At 39.3% G+C, this 19,896-nt stretch overlaps 1 protein-coding gene across 4 annotated transcripts in view; it reads right to left on the bottom strand.

Annotated features, from left to right (window-relative positions):
• SLC5A11 (solute carrier family 5 member 11) overlaps positions 1 to 19,896 on the bottom strand; it is a 72,318-nt gene that overhangs the window by 18,799 nt on the left and 33,623 nt on the right. For all 4 annotated transcript variants that reach the window (XM_031945581.1, XM_031945578.1, XM_031945579.1 and 1 more), the window contains 7 exons: positions 19,573 to 19,746; positions 18,609 to 18,680; positions 17,369 to 17,473; positions 16,015 to 16,074; positions 12,509 to 12,613; positions 11,296 to 11,401; positions 7,693 to 7,773 (listed from right to left, as the gene is read on the bottom strand). In XM_031945581.1, the coding sequence (XP_031801441.1) occupies positions 7,693 to 7,773; positions 11,296 to 11,401; positions 12,509 to 12,613; positions 16,015 to 16,074; positions 17,369 to 17,473; positions 18,609 to 18,680; positions 19,573 to 19,707 (664 nt within the window). In that variant the 5' untranslated portion in view covers positions 19,708 to 19,746. The remainder of the gene's footprint in view (positions 1 to 7,692; positions 7,774 to 11,295; positions 11,402 to 12,508; positions 12,614 to 16,014; positions 16,075 to 17,368; positions 17,474 to 18,608; positions 18,681 to 19,572; positions 19,747 to 19,896) is intronic.

Genomic DNA, 19,896 nt, shown 5'->3' with positions numbered 1-19,896 from the left:
ATGCTTAGAACCTGGAAAAAACTTGTGGCTTTCTGAATATAGTGAATTCTGTAGGATACAAGCCCAACAAAATAGTCATAGTGGAGTTAATCTTCCAATCACCTGTGACCAACTAACAGGGATAGGAGGTTCTTATGCAGAAATTTCAGTACAGATTAATTACACCATAGCAGCATATCAGCAAATTGCTTTTGCTGCTATCAAAGCATGGGGTTTTATCCCAGGTAAACAGGACAAAGGAGAGGCCTTCACAAAAATAGCACAAGGGCCAAATGAACCCTTTGCTGATTTTGTGGGACGTCTGCAGACAGCTGTCATACAAACTAATGGTGAAAATACAGTAACAGACATTATGATAAGGCAACTTGCTAAAGAAAATGCAAATGAGGTTTGTAGAAGAATTATACTAGGACTACACAAGTATGCTCCTTTAGAGGAGATCATAAGATGCTGTGCCACAGTGGGCATAAATATCTTTTACAGCCAGCTAGGCTATGATGCAGACTTCCCAAGATCCGAACATGGGAAAACAGGGTCCCTTTTGGCAAGGGACTTCAAGAGAGACTTATCAATGCTTTCAACGTGGTAAAGTAGAGCATCTGAAAGCTCAATGTTGGCAATAGAGACAGAGTGAGAAAACAGGGTGGGAGAACAAGACCCAATACCCCATGTCCAAAATGCAACAGAGGCTTCCATTGGGCATTAGAATGTAGACTGATTCAAGGAAATGGGATGAGGGGCCCAAGACAAAAAATACTTGGGGCATTATGGCAGCTGATGCTATACCCAAAGAGTGCCTAGAAGTCCAGTACCCAGACATGACCAATCAGCCAGGATTACAATTGGGGAGGATAGAGTTGTATGCACCTGGGACAACTGAGATATCTCCTGGAGAGGTGACATCTTTTCCTCTCCAACCTATGGATCCTTTGCCTCCAGGCACAGTAGGCTTGACCATTTTACCTCCTGAGAGCACTTACAAAACAGTGTCCATCCATATACTGATGTGGGAAACTGGGGAATGTGTAGATAATATCCCAGTCACTAATACAGGTAGACAATGTGTGACTTATCACCCAGGAGAAGTAGTAGCATCAGATTTACTGATACAGACTATTAATAAGCAATTAGGTGATAGTCGCCCAGATTCTGACTCCAAGCAAAAAAATCCAGTAATTAAACTGCACAGCAGCTGTGACAGCTGATTGACCTATACTTACTGTCTATATAAATGGCATACCATTAGAAAGATTGGTAGACACAGGTGCAGATCGTACAGTCATTAGAGGTGCCAACTGGCCCAGTCACTGGCCAAAGATTAAAGCAGACCCTACATGTCTGGCATAGGAGGATCAATGGCAGCTGAAGTTAGTGCTACTCCTTTGAGATGGAGTTTTGAAGGCGAAACAGGAGTTTTTACTCCTTTTATAGCTGAAAAAATTCCCATGAATCTGTAGGGAAGAGACATTTTACAAAATTAGTTAAAATGAGTACTTGGATTTTGAGGGTTGCTGTCAAAGGTCCAATAGTTTCATATTCCCCTATCCAATGGGAAAAACTGATACACCAGTGTGAATAAAACAGTGGCCCAGGTAGCAATAAAAATTCAGGCCTTTTAGATATAAAGGAGCAACTTGACCAAGAACACTTTAAACCTTCCCAAGTCCTTGGAATTCTCAGTATTTGTGAAGAAAGAAATCTAAAATGGAAGATGTTGAAGATTTAAGAAAGGTTGAACAGATGGAAATTATGGGGACTCTTCAGCCTGGGCTTCCATCTCCTACTCAATTGCCTAGAGAATGGCCTCTTTGGGTTATAGACATTAAGGATTGTTTCTATTCTATCCCTCTAGATAAGGAGGATACAAAAAGATTTGTTTTTTCAGTGTCCAGTGTTAACTTAGCTGAGCCTTATAAAAGATATGAATGGACAGTTTTGCCCTGTCCATTCATATGAATGGACAATAGCCCATGAAATGAAAAATAGCCCTACTATGTGTCAAATGTATGTTGCTGCTGTTCTTACTCCAGTAAGAAAAGCATTTCCAAAAGTTATGTTATTGCATTACATGGATGATATAGTGGGATGTGCACCTGAGGAACAAAAGTTAGAAGCATGTCTACAAAAGACCATGGAAATACTAAGGAACTATAAATTTATATAGTCCAGAAAAATTCAAACATGTTCCTTTTCAATATTTAGGATATGAAGAACTAAGGTGCTTACAGTACAAAAACTGTCCTTAAGAACAGAGAAGCTAAACACCTTAAATGACTTTCAGAAATTGATAGGACGCGAACTGATGCTAAGTGAAATGAGCAGGACCAGGAGATCATTATATACTTCAACAACAATACTAGATGATGACCAGTCCTGATGGATCAGGCCATCCTCAGCAACAAGATCAACCAAACATTTTAATGGAGCAGTAATGAACTGAACTAACTATACCCAGAAAAAGAACCTGGGAGAAACAAAACCATTACATTGAATTCCCAGTCCCTATATTTATAACCTGCATCTTTGATTTCTTCACAAGCTAATTGTACAATAATTCAGAGTCTGATTTCTTTTTGTACAGCAAAATAATGTTTTGGTCATGTATACTTATTGTGTATCTAATTATATTTTAATATATTTAACATCTATTATCCCCATTTAGGGAGGGGTGGGGGGGTAAGAGGTGAAAAAATTGAAAAAGGGTTTGGTAATTGTTAATGCTGTAAAGTTACCATTTAATATCCTTAAATTAAAGGCTATTAAATAAAAAAAAAAAAAAAAAAAAAAAAAAAAAGAAATTGATAGGAGATATCCAATGAATGCGTCCAGTGTTAGGCTTGACTACCTATCAATTACAACATTATGAATTTGAGGGGAGAATGCTTTAAACTACCATGCCAGCTAAAAAGAAGCTCGATTTGAGAGAAGTTGAATTGGTTTTATCCAATGGTTAAAAGCACCAAAACCCTTTGAAATACGTTTTTTACACAAAAAGGCACCCACAGGTCCTTCATCAAGGAGACAGTGTATAGGGGTGAACCCTGGCACAAAAAAACAAAGCCTTTACTCCCACCCAGTGCTTGTTTAGAATTTTATTAAATATTAAGCGAATAGTACAATTATCTGGGATAAGACCCAAAGATATATATTTTATACTAATGCACAATTAATGTATGCAAAATCCCAGAGTGGCAAATTTTATTAGCCATGGTTCCAAATTTTAAATGGGTTCCATTAAAGATAACCAGACTATTAATAATTGGCAATGGATTTTTTGAAAAAAGTTTTAAAGTTCCTCTTAAAGGACCAATATTTTGCAGACGCGTCCAAAATAATATTTGGCTTATACCCTCATGACTTAACTCTAAAGAAAGAGTCAGAACTCCTTTTAGTCCACTTAGAAAACAAATTCTAGCTCTTTTATTATCCAGGGAGATATAAAATATCTGATTTGCTTTGTGGTTTGGTACAAAGAATTGCCTCAGCCCAAAAAAAAATTTTAGCCCATATATTTGTCTTAAGGAACTTCAAGAGCAAGAGAGAAAGCATCCAGGTAAGATTTATATCTTGCATGTCCACTCTCATAGTGGACTTCCAGGTCCTATTTTTGATGGTAATTCAAAGGCAGATAGCCTTCTAACCATGTTGGCCAATACTCCTTTATTTCAGGAAGCCCAAGAATCTCATTCTAAATACATGCTGCTCGAGCTTTACATTTATAATTTGGAATAACAAGAGAGGAAGCTAGGAGCATAGTAAAAGTCTGTACAGCTTGCCTTCCTTTCTATGCTCCTACACTGCTCCCAGGGAAGAACCCTCGTGGTGTGAGACCCAATGAAATTTGGCAAATGGATGTGACCTATAGAGGGCTGAAACTATTGGGTTGATGTACTGAGGTTGGGACTGCTGAGCGCTTGAGGCTAACTACTGATTGTACAATACTCTATGGGCATATACTTGGAAAATGGCCCTTTCCACTATCCGTACTGACTCAATGATTGGTGTATAGAGGATTGTAGGAGGGACTAGGGAGTGGAGTAAGATGAGTGAGGGACACACTCTTGGTGGTGGATGAGGGAGAAGGTGGTCGCAGAGATTCTGTTTCCATCCTGTTCAATCCCGTGTCTGGGGACTGAGAATAAAGATTGAGGACTTTTGCTTATCCTCACTCTGGCTGATTCTGGGGTGTCCTGGGTGCTAGCGCAATCATTACAGTGACCCATTATAAATCTTTTGGTCGTCTGTCTTTTATCCATGTTGTGGTAGACACTTTTTCAGGATTCACTTTAGCAATACCAGCAGCAAAAGAGACAGCCCAAATGGTCACTAAATTTCTTATCCAAGCTTTTGCAATTATGGGTGTGGCATAAGCAATAAAAACAGACAATGGACCTGCATATACTTCTAAACATTTTGAACAATTTTGTGTACAGTATAAGATTTTATATACCATTAGCATACTCTTTAATCCTCAAGGACAGGCAATAATAGAGAAGAGAAACAGAGATATTAAGATACAAAAACAAAAGAAAGGGGAAGCCACAGGTAACCCTAGAGAACTTCTAAATCTAACCCTTTATACTATTAACTTCTTGATTTTTGACAAAGATGCACTGGCTCCAGCAGACAAGTGTTATAACCCACCAGAAGGGCAGTGTCCATTATCTTTAGATAATCGCCAGATGATGTGAAGAGACCCAGAAAGTGGTGAATGGAAGGGACCAGATATGCTAACTGCTTGGGGGAGAGGGTTTGCATGTATCTCTACAGGTGGAGAAGGAATCAGATGGGTGCCAATGAGCCGTATTTGCCTTGTCCATCGCAGAGAGATGGAGTAGACCCTTGAAACGAAGAAGAAGACCCAAGAAACATCGGGTGGTTCTGTTGCTGATTGTGCTCACCATTGAAAGAGCATGGCAGTTATGGCATTTGACTCATGGACATCAAAAATTGTTGGACTTCAAAACCCTCAGGAATCATTGGATTCTCTGAGACATGATAAGACTGTTGTAGGACTTGAAAACCCTCAGGAATCATTGGATTTTCTGAGAAATGTTGCAGGACTTCAAATAGTTGTGGGGATCATTGGATTCCCTGACATGTGAAGCAATGGACAATAGATTGGTTTTAGACTATCTCTTGGCTGCTGAAGAAGGCATATGTGTGACTTGTTTACATACCCTCCTTCTAGGACTTCTGGAAATCTTTTATAACACCATGTTGATTCATATTGTTTATTATATCATTACTTGCATGTACAATTCATGTTTGTTGCACCACATCGAGTCTGCACTGGTTGTGGGGAGAGTCATCACTAATAGCCTGTGTTATTGCTATGTGCTCGTGTAACATCTCCCAGGCTGATGGGTTTGTGCATACCTATTTCTAATGAGAGCCTTCAGCCCAGAAACCCACTAGCAATCCCCACTTCCCTTTGATGCTTTTTATCTCCCTTCCTGAGATGTCATGGAGGGCATGATCACCTCCTTTTTAGTGCCCTCACTGCCTTTCCTGAGAAGTCAGAGGGTCGTGATCACCTCCTCTTCGGTGCTTTCACCTCCCTTCCTGAGAAGTCAGGAGAGGCGTGATTACCTCCTCTTTGGGGTTCTCACCTCCCTGAGAAGTCAGGGATGGCGTGACCACCTGTGTTCTAAAACAAAAAATGCAGGAGATGTAGAGGACTGGAACTCTTGAGTTGATGCATTGAGGCCGGTTCAAGCACTTAAGGCTAATTACCAATTGCTCAATACTATATAAGCATATGCTTGGAAAATGGCCCTTCCCACTATCCTGTGCTGGCTCAATAATTGGTGTATACAGAGAATTGTAGGAGCGACTAGGGGATGGAATAAGACTAGCCAGGGTCACTTCTGGGCAGGAGACAAAGAAGGAAGGTCGGGGAGATTCTGTTTCCATCCAGTTCAATCCTACCTCTAAAGACCAAGAAAAAAGACTAAGGATTTTTGCTTATCCTGACTCTGGCTGATTCTAAGGTATCCAGGGTACTAACACGGTCATCACAATTCATAGACCCCACATTAAAAAACCCAAGCTAAAATTTGAGAGAGAAATTGGGCCTGGATATGATAGATGAATCATTTGCCTCTACAGAAGTTATCTTTGAACAATTGAAATCCTTAAGGGAAATAGTGAAGAAAGACACAGAACAGAGCCTTGGGAGATGCTTTCACTTAGCAGATGATTAAAAGCTGAAGCTCCATCAAAGGAAATTGAGAAGAAATGATTGGATAAATAAGAAGAGAACCAAGAGAGTGCAGTGTTATGAAACCAAAGGAAGAAGAGTGACCAGGAGGAGAGAACCACAGCATCAAAAGTTACAGAAAGATCAGGCAGAATAAGGACTGAAAAAAGGCAATTAATTTAGCAGTTAAGACATCATTTTCTAATTCATAATGTAGACTGCCGGAATTTGGTTATATTTGAACTGGATACCAGGGCTCAGAATTATAGAATAGGGAAGAAAAGAGGACTCACTAATCTCAATTGTCTCAGTTAATTAAGAGACAAACTCCTTTGCTAAGAGATTATAGGGAGGATCTGTTATTGGAGCTTTTAAAAAATAAAGAGGTTTGGAATAGTCAGGAAAAAGAAAAAGATTTCCTGGCATCAATTAAGGTCTGACTGAGATTAATTAACATAAGCTGGAGGTAGGCTGTGTGATTTTCTCTGGAAGCATTCAGTACCATATTACTGGGAATGGAAAAGACAGTTGATAAGAGCAATCCAATTGGATTTGGGCAAGAAGAATGGTAATGGATGAAGGGAGCAAGTTTCAAGGATCACAGGTCAAAATCTAAAGAAAAGGTCTGGTTCAATTCCAATAGACTTGTGATGGAGAGAGCCATCTGCATCCTAAATGGGACTGAATATGGATCATAACATAGTATTTTCACATTTTTTGCTGTTGTTTGCTTGCTTTTTGTTTTCTTTCTCATTTTTTCCTTTTTGATCTGATTTTTCTTGTGTAGCATGATAATTGTGGAAATATGTATAGAAGAATTGCATATGTTTAACATATAGTGGAGGGGTCTCAGGGAGGGGTGGGGGAAGGAAGGGAGAAAAAAATTTGGAACACAGAGTTTAGCAAGGGCGGATTTTGAAAACTATCTTTGCATATATTTTGAAAATAAAAAGCTATTATTTAAAACATTAAGAAAAGATCCAAAGTATAAAGGGCAGAAAAGATGGCCAGCATAAAGTTTGTGGATAGGGAGAACAAGAAGAGATAGAAGGACTGGAGCTCACAGGGAGGATGAAGAATAGACTTAGGAAATATAAAGCAGAGACTGAAGGATGGAAGGTGATGGTCATTGAGAAGAACCTCAGAATTCTGGAACTATAACAGTTATGAGTGATGGATCTAACCTATCCCAGTGTGCAGTGAAGAGGATGGTCCTAGAAATAAATGTAGAAAGTTAATGAAGAAGGCATTCATTCCCTAAGAATGAGGGCTGACTTAATTACTTTGTGAATTACAACCACTCTGGGAGGTTGGTAGTACAAATGTTATTATTCCCATTTTGCAAAAAAGGAGACTCAGAATTGGGTTCTTTCCATTAAACCATTCTGCTAGCTAGGTGGCAATATACGGCTATCTCTGAAACAATTTTAAAAATACAACAAGAACAGCAATTTAATGAGGTTCAACTTGAAATGCTTGGGAATACTCACTGTATCCCATTAAAGTGAATGCTCCTCCTAGCATTATGACAGTCTGCAGAGCATCTGTGTAGATCACAGCTGCCAGGCCACCTGAAGGGAAGACAAAAAGAATGAGGATGGAGGTAGGAGGGATTTACTCTGAGCCATGACCTAAGGTGCCTCTTAGTTATTAAACAGTTTATTCCTGCACATATTTAACCTATATTGAATTGCTTACTGTCTTGGAGAGGGGGAAAGTGAGGAAGGGAGGGAGAAAAATTTGGAACACGAGGTTTTGCAAGGGTTAATGTTGACAAATATCTTTGCATGTATTTGAAAAAAGTAAAATACTGTTGTTGTTTTTTTAAAGAGTATATTCCAAGCAAGAGCATCCCACTATGATCAGTTTAGGCAAAATGCTGCCTGGTACTGACATTGACTTAGGGAGAAAATTTAAGGGCTGGCCAATTACCTTGTTGTGCTTGAAGGCTACGGTATAAGTATGGGATCTGACAGCAGCACAGTGATACTTTGATTTATCTCAAAACCTTGAACTTGTTGGCTTTTCCCTCTTTCTCATTCCCCACATTTAATCCGATTCTAAGGCTTATCAATTCAACCTCTAAAATGCCCCTTACAGTTATCCTTTCCTTTCCACTACTACTCTGATTAAAGCCCTAACTTTGTCTCTTGTCAGTCTCCTAATTGCTCTCCTTGCAGTTTATGTTTTCTTTAATCCTCCTTTATGTCGCTTGCTGCATGAGTAGGCCGCCTAATATGCTGTACTCAATCACATAGCTCCTTTACTCAATGACTCCCTTGTTGCCATGTCTAAGATTCAATAAGAGAAGATTGGACTGAATCACATTTGGGGAAATAAGGCAATCCTTTCACTGATTCCCAAATTTTCACTCTGCCTGAAATCGGTCTTTTTCACATCAACATTTTCTTCATAAGGCTATATAAATGTGAAATACCAAACAATACAAATCTTAGAAGAATCAGTTTCAGGTAATCCAAAAGGCAATGAAAAGGGACATGTCAGGTACTGTTAAGATGACTTGTAAGAGAAAAAATGTCATAAAGACACAATTAAGGACATGTTACTGGAAAAAAAAAGATGTAGTTAGGTCATATAGTAACAGTGAAAGATAGCAGATGGATTACCCATATGCTGCACTTGTGAAGAATTAAAATAACCAAATAACCTCCACTGCATTGGACTCTCTGATGGAGAATTTATGGGAAGGAAGAATGGAAAGAAAGGAGGATGGAAGGAAGAGAGGGAGGGCAAGAAAAAGGGAGAGGAGATAGAAGGATGTAAAGAATAGGAGAAAAAAGCAGAGAGAGAAGAAAGAAGGATGTAGGGAAGAAAGGAAGGAAAGAAAGGAAGAAAGGGAGAGAAAAAAGAAGGATGGAAGGAAAGATGAAAGGAAGGAATGAAGAATAGAAGGAAGGCAAAGGGAGGAGAGAGAGAAAAGAGGGAGAAAATGGAAAAGAAGGGAAAAAAGGAGAGAAAAGTAAAGAGGGAGAGAGAGGGAAGAAAAAGAGGAGAGAAAGAAAAGAAAGAGGAGAGAGAGAGAAAAAGAGAGAGAGAGAGAAAGAGAGAAGAAAAAGAAAGGATTTGTTAACAACTACTTTGTGTTGTACACTCTGCTAAGTGCTTTACAAATACAACCTCATTTAATCTCCACAACCACCATGGGAGGTAGGTGCTATTTATTAACATCCCCATTAGATAGATAAGAAAACTAAAGCCTAGCAGGGTTCAAAGATTTCCTCAGAGGTCACATATCTGGTAAATAGCTGAGATCACATTTGAACTTAGGTTTTCCTAACTCCAGGCCCAGTACTTTGACATGGAGTAGTTACAGGTACCTCAAAGTTACTCCAGCACCAAAAAGTCTGTGGTTGCTGAAAATATTTAAGTTGGATGGGTAAGTTCTCCTAAGGAGACTGTAAAAAAGAAGGCAATTCAGTTTAATTCAAGCATTTATTAAGTTCTGACTATCTGAAAGACCTAGAAGACCAAGATCAAAACTTTGGGAAAGATCCACAATTAAGTGGAATGTTCAGGTAGACAGTACATGAACAGATCAATTTGGTTGAAGAGGAGTGCTTTTAGGAAAGTAAAATAAGTTAAAATTAAGATATGTGGGAGCTGTATTATGGAGACTCTAGAATAACAAAGCTCTGCCCTTTATTTTACTGGCAATGGGAAACTATTGAAAGACCCTAAGCAGCCGCCCTTTTTGTGATGGCAAGGAATTGGAAATTGAGTCATGCTCATCAATTGGAATGGCTTAATGAGTTATGGTATATGAATGTCATGGAATATTATTGTTCTATAAAAATGATCAGAAAAACCTGGAAAGATTTACATCAACTGATATTGAGTAAAGTGAGCAGAACCAGGAGAACATTGTACACAATAACAGCAAGATGATCAACCATGATAGACTTAACATCTTTTCAGCAATATAGTGATTCAAGACAATTCCAATAGACTTGAGATGTCTGTCTTGAATCCAACAGTCTTGAGAAAATGTCATTCATATCTCAGAGAGAGAATTATGGAGACTGAATGTGGATAGAAATATGCCATTATCACCTTTTTTTTGTTTATTTTTTTCCTCATGGTTATTTTCCCTTTTGTTCTAATTTTTCTTTCACAACATGATTGATATGGAAACATGTTTAAAATGATTGTGCAAGTATAACCTATATCAGTTTGGGGAGTGGGGAAACAAGGGAGGGAGGGAAAAAATTTGGAACTCAAGATATTCTTTTCTTTTTAATAGTATTTTATTTTTCCAAATTCATGTAAAGATAGTTTTCAATATTCATTTTTGTAAGACTCATGATAGCAAGCAATCTAAGACATGTTAAATATGTGCAATTCTTTTAAATGTATTTCCATATTTGTCATGTTGTGCAAGAAAAATCAGATCAAAGGGGGAAAAATAAGAAAGAAAAAAGAAACAAACAACAACAACAAATGAAAATAGTATGCTTCAATCCACATTTAGTCTCCACAGTTCTCTCTCTGGGAGTGGATGGCACTTTCCATTCCAAGTTTATTGGAATTGTTTTGAATAATTTCATTGTTGAAAGAAGTCAAGTTGATCATAGTTGCTCATCACATGTTGTGTAACAGTGTTCTCTTGGTTCTGCTTACTTCACTCGGCATCAGTTCATATGAGTTTTTCCCAATTTTTCTGGAATCATCCTGCTGGTCATTTCTTACAGAACAATAATATTCCATTACATTCATGTACCATAATTCAGCCATTCTCCAATTGATGGGGATCCACTCAATATGGAATGCTATTGTTTTTTATTATTAAATATTTTTTATGCCAGGGAACATGGGGATTTGCCATGTGATTTCACTGATCCAAGTCTCATGTTCCTGCTTTGAAAAGGGTCATGATAAATAGGTTGGCCATTTCTAATGAATGGTTTTGTGCTTCCAGTGTTGGGAAGGGACCTTGATTACCCATCAGACAGTGCTGTTGGATGGAAGGGTGCAGAAATCATTTCTGGCAAAAAGTGCTTGAGTCTCCTGGACAGTACCACATTAATTGCTAACTTGAGACCTCCCAATGACATCTCCAGGGGTTTCAGCCTTACCTGCCACTGTGTACAGAGCTGTAATTGCCAGCAGCCCCACCACTGCAATGTACAAGTCCAGGTGTAAGGATTGCTGGATAAAGATGGCTCCTGCATACATGTCCACCTGAAGAAATAGGTAATACCACTGAGGTAGAGCAGAAAGTCCATTTAGTACAACTCCCTGGTTTTAAAGATGAGAAACCTAAGACTGAGAGAGTGTGTCAGAGGTGAGATATAAAGTCTGGTTTTCCAGACACTGAGTCCAGTACTTTTTCCATTCTATCACTCCATGCTTCCTACTTGATGGAAAAGCTGCTTCTTCTTTCCCCTCCTTGCCTCCCCTGGTGGATAAATTCCTATTTTCTTTCTTTCACTATTGGAAAGACAAATAATTCATTTTGACTGACAGACAATATCTTACTAGAGTTAAGGTTAGCATCTTCTCCCTGAATTTAGGTCATTCTTCACTAACCTAGACCCTGGGATTGCTGAAATAAATCATTCCCCATTGAGAGGTGCTTTCCGTGTCCAATCAGTTTGTTTGATTGTTCAAAGAGACATGTGTGTGGGAAGGTGATTACGGGGAGCAGTGAGCCTTAACATTCAATTTTCTAATACCCAGGTCACTTTACTAAAGCCAGTCTTGGAGCATTGACTCGAAGTATGATCTGCCAAGGGAGCTGACCCTGGTTTGATGTAGCTCCTATGAGGAAACTAGGTCCAGCTTATTTAGGACTGGAAAGCAATGACTGTTCAGTAGCTCATGCACCTTCACTAAGTTTTACCTTTTACTTTAAGCCAAGGAGTAAGCCATTTGTCTAGCTACTTTTGGCCACTTCCGGGAAAGAGAAGAATCTCTGTTACCTATTTCCCCTGTCATCCTCTCTTCCAATTTTTTATCTTTTCCCTCCCTACTCCTCCCCACTTTTTTCCTTTCCTCTCCTTATTCTTCCATCCCTTTCTTTTTTTCTCTTTCCCTAGCTCTACCTTTCTTTTCCACTTCTCTTTTGAAGTGTAATTCCCATTTCCAGATGGAAAAAGTCATCACTGAGAAAAGAGGAAATGAGGAAAAGAAAAATATGGCAGCTAGTACTTTCCAAGGAGTGACTGGAACTTGATCTAGTGATCACATCGACACCTGCACCAGTTATGAGGGATGCACACGGTAGTGACTCAGTCTTTGTCTTTGGAAGGATGATGATAAGGGAAAGCTTTAAAGTTGAGTTCTTACCGAGATTTTGGTGAAGATGTAGATGAACAAATAGAGAATAGCCAAAAACAAGGGAATCCGTTTGCCTCCAAATCTCTTTCGTAAGTATTCAGGCATGGTGGTGACCTGGGAGAGGAGGGAAGATAGATCTGGTTTTAGGCGCTCCAAGCTGATTCATAACTCATTAAAGTGTGGAACCACACTCACAGCAGAGCTCCCCTGCTCCAAAGCACAGGGTGCTGGGCTCCCAGGATCTCAGAAAAAAGATAGTGGTGGTTTCCCAACTAGTACAGAAGAGATCAGAGAGGAGGAAATAAGGAAATCGGAAGAAAAATGTAGCACTAACCAGTTGAGTCCCATGCTTGATCAGAAAGTTAGATAAAAAATTTACAGGGACAACTGATAAATGATTTAAAGATATGAACAGTGCCCAAAGGGCTATCCATAAAATCACGCATCTCCTTTGACCTAGCAATACCACTACTAAACATGAATCCCAAAAAAAGATTTTTTAAAAAAGGAAAGGACCTATAGGTACAAAAATATTTATAACTGCTCTTTTCTCAGGTCAAAGAATTGGAAATTGAGTGGATGCCCCTCAGTTGGAGGGGTGGCTAAATAAATTGTGGTATATGATTATGAAGGAATATTTTGTTCCATGGGAAATAATGAGCAGGATGCTATCAGAAAAACCTGGAAAGTCCTCCATGAGCTCTTACAAAGTGAAATGTACAATGTACAAAGTAAGAGTAATGTTCTGGGAGGATCCGCTGTGGACTACTCTGGAGGACTTATGATGAAAAATGCTAAGAGAAAAAACTGATTGTATCTTAATACAGATTGAAACATACTCCTTTTTTACTTTATTTTTCTCTGGAGTGGGAATTTACATATTCTTTTGCAACATGACTTTTATGGAAATGTTTTGCATAACATCACATGTGCCTTCTTAATGGGGGGAGTAGGGAGAGTGGGGAGGAATGGAGAGCATCTGGAACTCAAAGTTTTAAAAACAAATGTAAAAAATTGTTTTACATGTAACTGGAGAAAATAAAAAGTATATATCAAATGAAAAAAATTTTAAGGAGAAGTGAGAGAAGAGGTAGGTCTACCACCTGGCAGACCTTTTCTTAAAAAGAGAAAAAAAGGACTATAGATTTAAAGCATAAGGAGATTTTAGAGGCCATGGAATCCTATTCACTTATTTTACAGATGAGGAAACTGAGGCACAGTGAGGCTATGACCTGTTCCATCTCACACAGTTCCTAAGTGTCCAAGGTAAGATTTGAATCTGAATTCTTCCTGACTCCAGTCCAATGTGATAACCTATCCATTATATTGTATTACCTCTCAGAAAGGAATCTGAAGTCTTCTTGACTCCAGTCCAATATGATATCCTATCCATTATATTATATTATCTCTCAGAAAGGAATGTTATACACAGATAAGGGGGTGAGAAGACTAAGTTAAATCCAATTCTAAATTATTGATCTTGTGGTTTTCACCAGTGTGAAGAATTTCCCAGTGAGGAAATTCTCTTCTTCAATGCCAATTTAACCTATATGGCTTAGTGAATAAGTTTCAGGGAACTTTCTCAAAGAAATTAGATCAATAAGTACCTATTATATGCTAAGCATTATGTTTGTACTGAGGCTACAAAGTAAGGCAAAAATCAATCCCCTGCTCTGAATGAGCCAAATGTAAGCAATTATGTACAAATAAGATTTAGATAGGATAAATTAAAGAGAATCTAAGAAAGAAGGCACTAATATTGAAGAGAATTGGGAAAAAGTTTTAGAAGGTAAGACCAGCTAAAACTTGGAGGAATCAAGAGAAACTAGGGGGTGGCAATAAGAAGGAAGAGATTGCAGGAATGGAGTGAAGATGCTCATCTACTTGCTTCCCTGTCATGATAAAATGCATCAATAATTGGGAAAAATGTTATTTCCTCACTAAGGAGCTCTTCACTGAGATAGATCTCCATCCTTGCCCTAGAAAGCAAAAATCCTTGTGTAGACCAATTATTTCATTCATAGCCTTTGTATCACCAGTGCCTATCATAGTTCCTGATATACAGAAGGTAGTCATTAAATGCTTGCTGATTGAATAATAGATGGTACTTAATTAATTGCTGAGACCAAACAAATTCACCCATTCTGGGGCAACGAGTCAATTTGCTGATGATGAGCTTCTTTCTCCACACTTAGCCAATCAGGTCCATAACTTCTTACCATATAAAGCTGAAGATTCTGCCTGCTTCCCTCAACTATAGGGTCAGAAACTGGCCTTTCTGTAGTCAAAATGTGCAACTGGTGCTCTAGGATGGTTATTTTTGTAACCCTTCCCAGAAGGTTTGGGGCACATTAGTTTGTGCTATGGATACATATTTGAAAGATTAGTCCAAAGATGTCTAATTGATGACCATTCTTCCCCACAGCAGCAATAAGAGGGAAGTCCAAGTGGATTGATGGAAAATTGTTGGGATGTGTGGGAGTACTCTTACCTGGGAGTCCTGATTCTGATGCTAACTTTTACACAAACTTTAGGGTTAATGGAGTTTTGTGTTGAAAGGATTCTCAGGAGCAGAGGAGCAATGATGAAACATGTTCAGCATTCTCATCTCTGAAAGTATTGTATATACTCAACTTGCAGAAACAGATATTTTTGAACCTAGACAATGGAGATAGTTCTCTTGCTTGACTATGTATATTTGTTACAGGGGATTTTTTCCATTTTGGGGAGATGAGAGGGAGTTGGAGATTAGTCATGGGGTTATCAAAGAAGAAAACTATGAAAGTCACTGCAGAATTATTAAAAACGCACAGAAAAGAACAGAAGGAAATAGACAAGTATGACAGCTTTGAAAGTTACATGAAGTTATCCTGTATTTAAAAAGGAAAGCAATTTATATGTAATAGAGATAGACATTTCATTCTCGTTTTTTGTTCCATTATTTATGTATGGAAATACTCATTTTATTGGTGTTGAGGTCAGAATAAAAAATAAACACTTTTTTAAAAAGGAAAGCCAAATTAGCATTTGGCTAGATACTTTACAGATGAAGAGAATGAAGTCCAGAAAGGGGAAATGTGTCCAAGTTTACATGTATACTGAGGACCAGAGTTGGAATTCAGGGGCAGCTACGTGGTGCAATATATAAAGTACAGGACCTGAAGTTAAAAGACTCATTGGCTTGGCTTTAAATCTAGCCTCAGGCACTTAATAGTTGTATGATTCTAGGCAAGTCACATAACTATTTGTCTCAGTTTCCTGATCTGTAAAATGAGCCAGAGAAGAAAACGGCAGTATTTTTGCTAAGAAAACTTCAAATAAGATCACAAAGAGTTGGACATGACTGAACAACTACCTCATTCTAAATTGCATTTTTCCTACTCCAGGATGCTTCCCCCCTAGGAGATCTATAAATGCTTGTTGGTTGAAAGAACAAATGAATGGAAGAGGTTACTATCCCAATGTACTTTAACCTGAGGTTTTAATATCCTTCCCCTACCCCCAATCAGACTTACCCCTCCAGCAATGTAAATAGGAAGGAAGATCCAGCCCAGCATCAGCACTGAAAAGATACCCTGTGGAGGAAAGCACAATATTGTTCCAGTTCTACAAACATACACAGCTGAGTGACTGATTCAAAAAATAAGAGGTTAATTTGGATTGGTAACAGGCAATAATCTGAGCCTGGAAGTGAACAGGGAAAAGAGAGAAGTTTAGATTTCATTTGAAAATTGTGCTTTAGTGATCAGCCTCTTAAACTGTCATAACTGAATGTGGGGGGTTGTGAAATGATGATTTATTATTATTGAATGTTTGATTTGTATATCCATTTTATATACCTATGTACTTGGGGTCAAATAAAAATTTCTCACATGAAAAGTGGAAAAAGTTTAAGAAACCTTGCTTTAGAGGATCTGAAATTTAGAGCTAGAATAAAGAAAGATGCATTTATTAAGTGCCTACTATATACCAAAGATTGTGCTAAGCACTTTACAAATATTACCTCATTTGATGATCTCATTTGATCCTTACAACAATCCTTGCCCGTAGGTACTATGATTATCCCCTTTTATAGTAGAAGAAACTGAAACAGAAGTTAAGGGACTATGTAGGGCTCACAGTTAATAAATGATTGAGGTTGGATATGAATCCAACTCTAACTCTAAGCCCAGCTCCATCCAAGTCTTCACTTTGCATTTAAAGTAGGTGTTTTGGCATTTAACTGTCAAAATAATGTCAAGAAAAAAACCCACATCCTTTACTACTGTTGTTTATCTCCCAATTTCCCAAATATTCCATTTCATTTCAGTGAAATCTCCCTCATATTCTGATGTATAAATTACTTAGCTATCCCTGTTTATGTCTTAGGTCTCCCTACAAGATTGGAAGCTCAATGAGATCAGAATATCCACCAAGCACCAACCCAAAATCAAGTAGATACACAACACATGGTATCCTGTGTACGCATATTATACATTAACACAAAGTGTTGAAAGAATAAATGAATGAATGGAATGCAGGAACTCTCTTCTTTCTCTTTCAAAATGATTCAGGTCATGATCTAGGTATACAGAAGGTCCCACTTTAAGAGACCCCACAAGAGAGGGTGACAGATTCCTTGAGAGACTTGTAAGAATTGATGTAGACTGAAGTAAGAAGAAGCAGGAGAACATTTTATAGAGAAACTGCAACACTGTAAAGAAAAACAACTTGGAAAGACTTAAGAACTCTGATCAATGGCAAGAACCGGTCATGACGCCTGAAGGCTAATGATGGATCATAATTGGAAACTAAAGTGATGTTAAAACAATGACAAGAATGAAAATCAATAAAAATTCTAACAGTTTGTTGATTGAATAAAATACTTACATTGAACTCATAAGCTGTTACTGAAATCCCCACGGCTGCTCCTGATCCAGCCAGGCCAATGAAATGCCCACTTCCTATGTTACTGGCGAAGAGAGAAGCTCCCACCTGTGGGGAGAAGGGTATGTCAGCATGAAAAGGCTGAGCCCTGAATGGCTTCAGAGCCCACATAACTCAGTCTGGGGTAGAGGGCTGAAGGACTTCACAGGCTATTGGACTTCTCTATCGCCCCTGGTTCCATCTTTACTAGTAAAAGAGGGTGATAATTTAGTCAGGGATTTGAAGAAAGCCTAATGTTACCATAACTTTTTGTTTCAGGTCCTGATTGACTCAGATTGAATGTAAATAGTCATTTCTGCTTTGGCCAGAAACTTTAAGTGTCATCCCTCTCCCCCTCCCGATTCATTCATTCATTTATTTAGATTTTTTTTGGACGAGGTGAAAAAGTAGATTCTTTACCTAATTGCTACCTAGCTTTAATCACTGAATGGGAGCAACCTCAATTAAACTGAGACCTGCTAAAGACCTTAACTTAAAAAGGCCAAGTTTTCCCATTTCTTCTAGGGCCATCTCTAGTCATCTCATCTTGCCACTGGACCCAGATGGCTCTGGAGGGGAAAATGAGGCAGGTAACCTTGCCCAGCCTCCCTTACTTAAATCCAACTGTATTATATGTCATAGCTTCCCCTCCCTGATTGTCATGGTCTTCTCTGAGAACAAAGGGCAAACAACAACAAATATTGCTTATGAAAAGTCCCCCAGATAGGACAGCCATCAAGCACTAATTGGAGAGTCACCAAGAGAGGCAGAGGGTGAAATAGAATGGGCTCCAGGAGCTTTAACATATTTATTATCCAAGCAGCCACAGATGCCATGGAATTATAATGGGGCAAAGAAAGCCCCCTTGCTCTCCGGTGGTGAGTTAAGAAGCTTTGAAGCCCTCTGACCCTGAGATCCCTAATGATAATTTATTAGGAAAGTGATGGAAAACAGTCCACAAGCTCAGAATGCTCTTTGAGTGTGACTTAAGTGATCACCTTTAACCTTCACATCAAATCATGAGGACTTGGATGTCCCAATGGAGCTAAAAGAGGGACAAGGTTGCTCATTTCTTCCTTTTGCCCCTGGCTGGAGATGGCCTGGCCCTATCCAATCTGATCTCTAAGAGGGATCTACACTACCATTCTAGGGAATACTCCTTGTCTCCACTAGGGAGACTCTGCTGAGCCCCAGCCCTACTCACCGGCCACCACGTCATGTCCCCTCCAGCTAGGAAGTAGCCTTGGACAGTGTCTCTCTTGGTCTTCCACATAGACTGAAACACAGATAGAGAAAGTCCATTCTAGGTAGGAAAACCACTCTTACCTGAAAGTAGTTGTCAATGTGGTTGTGGCCCCAAATATGGCAGCCAGGGGATGCCATGGTTTGGGATGGCAGGGGATGGCAGCCAGGCCAGCTGCAGGGAATAGGAATGCCTCCTGGAGCAAGAGTCTTAAACCCTGCTGGAATCAACCAGGAAATCCTCCAAGAGCCCTTAAGCAGGACTTTTCAAGACCTAGTGGAACTCTGACATTGTTGTAGGGAATGTAAAAGTTTAAGTAAACCAAGGTAAGGGGCAATGGGGGTAGGGGGTAGTGGCAGAGAATTTCTATTTAATGCTATCTGTTGGATCTCATCCAGAAAACTACAGGAGGCTAAGTCTAAATCTGGCAAATAATCTCCCCAATCTTTCTATCAAAGCCCTTTCTTCTTCCCTGCTCCTGATTGGCACTGGACCTGTTCCAGCCTAGTGAGGGAATCTATAATTCTATTCCAATCAGGCTCACTCCCAGTGGTAATGTAGAGGGAGCTCATACAACTTGGATGAGCATAAAGTCACAAATTACAAGCCTTCTGGTAAAATTCAAGGCTTCCGTGCTTTGCCATCTGTCCAGCTACTATATTCTCCTGACCCATGGGTACTATCTGACCTGTAGCTTAATTCTCTTTTATCTCCCCAAATTAAAGTGTAGTCTCACTGGGAAGAGGGACTGTCTTGATTTTCTATTTGTTCTCTCCTCAGCTCTTAGCAGAGATCTTGGTATATAGTGAACACAATGAATGTTTCATTCATTCATTCATCTTTTTCCTTCAGAAAGACCCCTCTGGTTGCTAGTCAGCTAATGGCAGAGCCCTAGGGTGTGAAGGAACCACAATCCTTGCCTTACCCAAAGTCCTACAGCTAAGACGAACACGAAATAGAGCACCAACACCACAATGTCCACAGTCTCCAGTCTCTTGTCTGGAAAGGCCTCCAGGTCATCACGATGGGAAGGCAAGGGGCTGCTTCGGATCCTCTCCATGGCCGTAGTCTTTTGCTTGTCCTGCAGAGTTGCATCTATCTGTAATAGATGGGAAGTCACAGAGCCTGGAGTTGGGGTCAGAAGCTCTGGGCTCTGCCCTGATCAACAGTGAGGGAAGCCCCCCAGTCTTTTCTAATGCCCACAGGGTTCACTCCATCACACACAATCCTAACACAGGGGCTGGTCAGC

This window comes from Sarcophilus harrisii, chromosome 1 (genome assembly GCF_902635505.1).
Source record: "Sarcophilus harrisii chromosome 1, mSarHar1.11, whole genome shotgun sequence".
Classification (NCBI taxonomy): Eukaryota; Metazoa; Chordata; class Mammalia; order Dasyuromorphia; family Dasyuridae; genus Sarcophilus; species Sarcophilus harrisii.
Note: the sequence above shows the minus strand (reverse complement) of the source record. Positions and strands in the feature narration are given on the sequence as shown.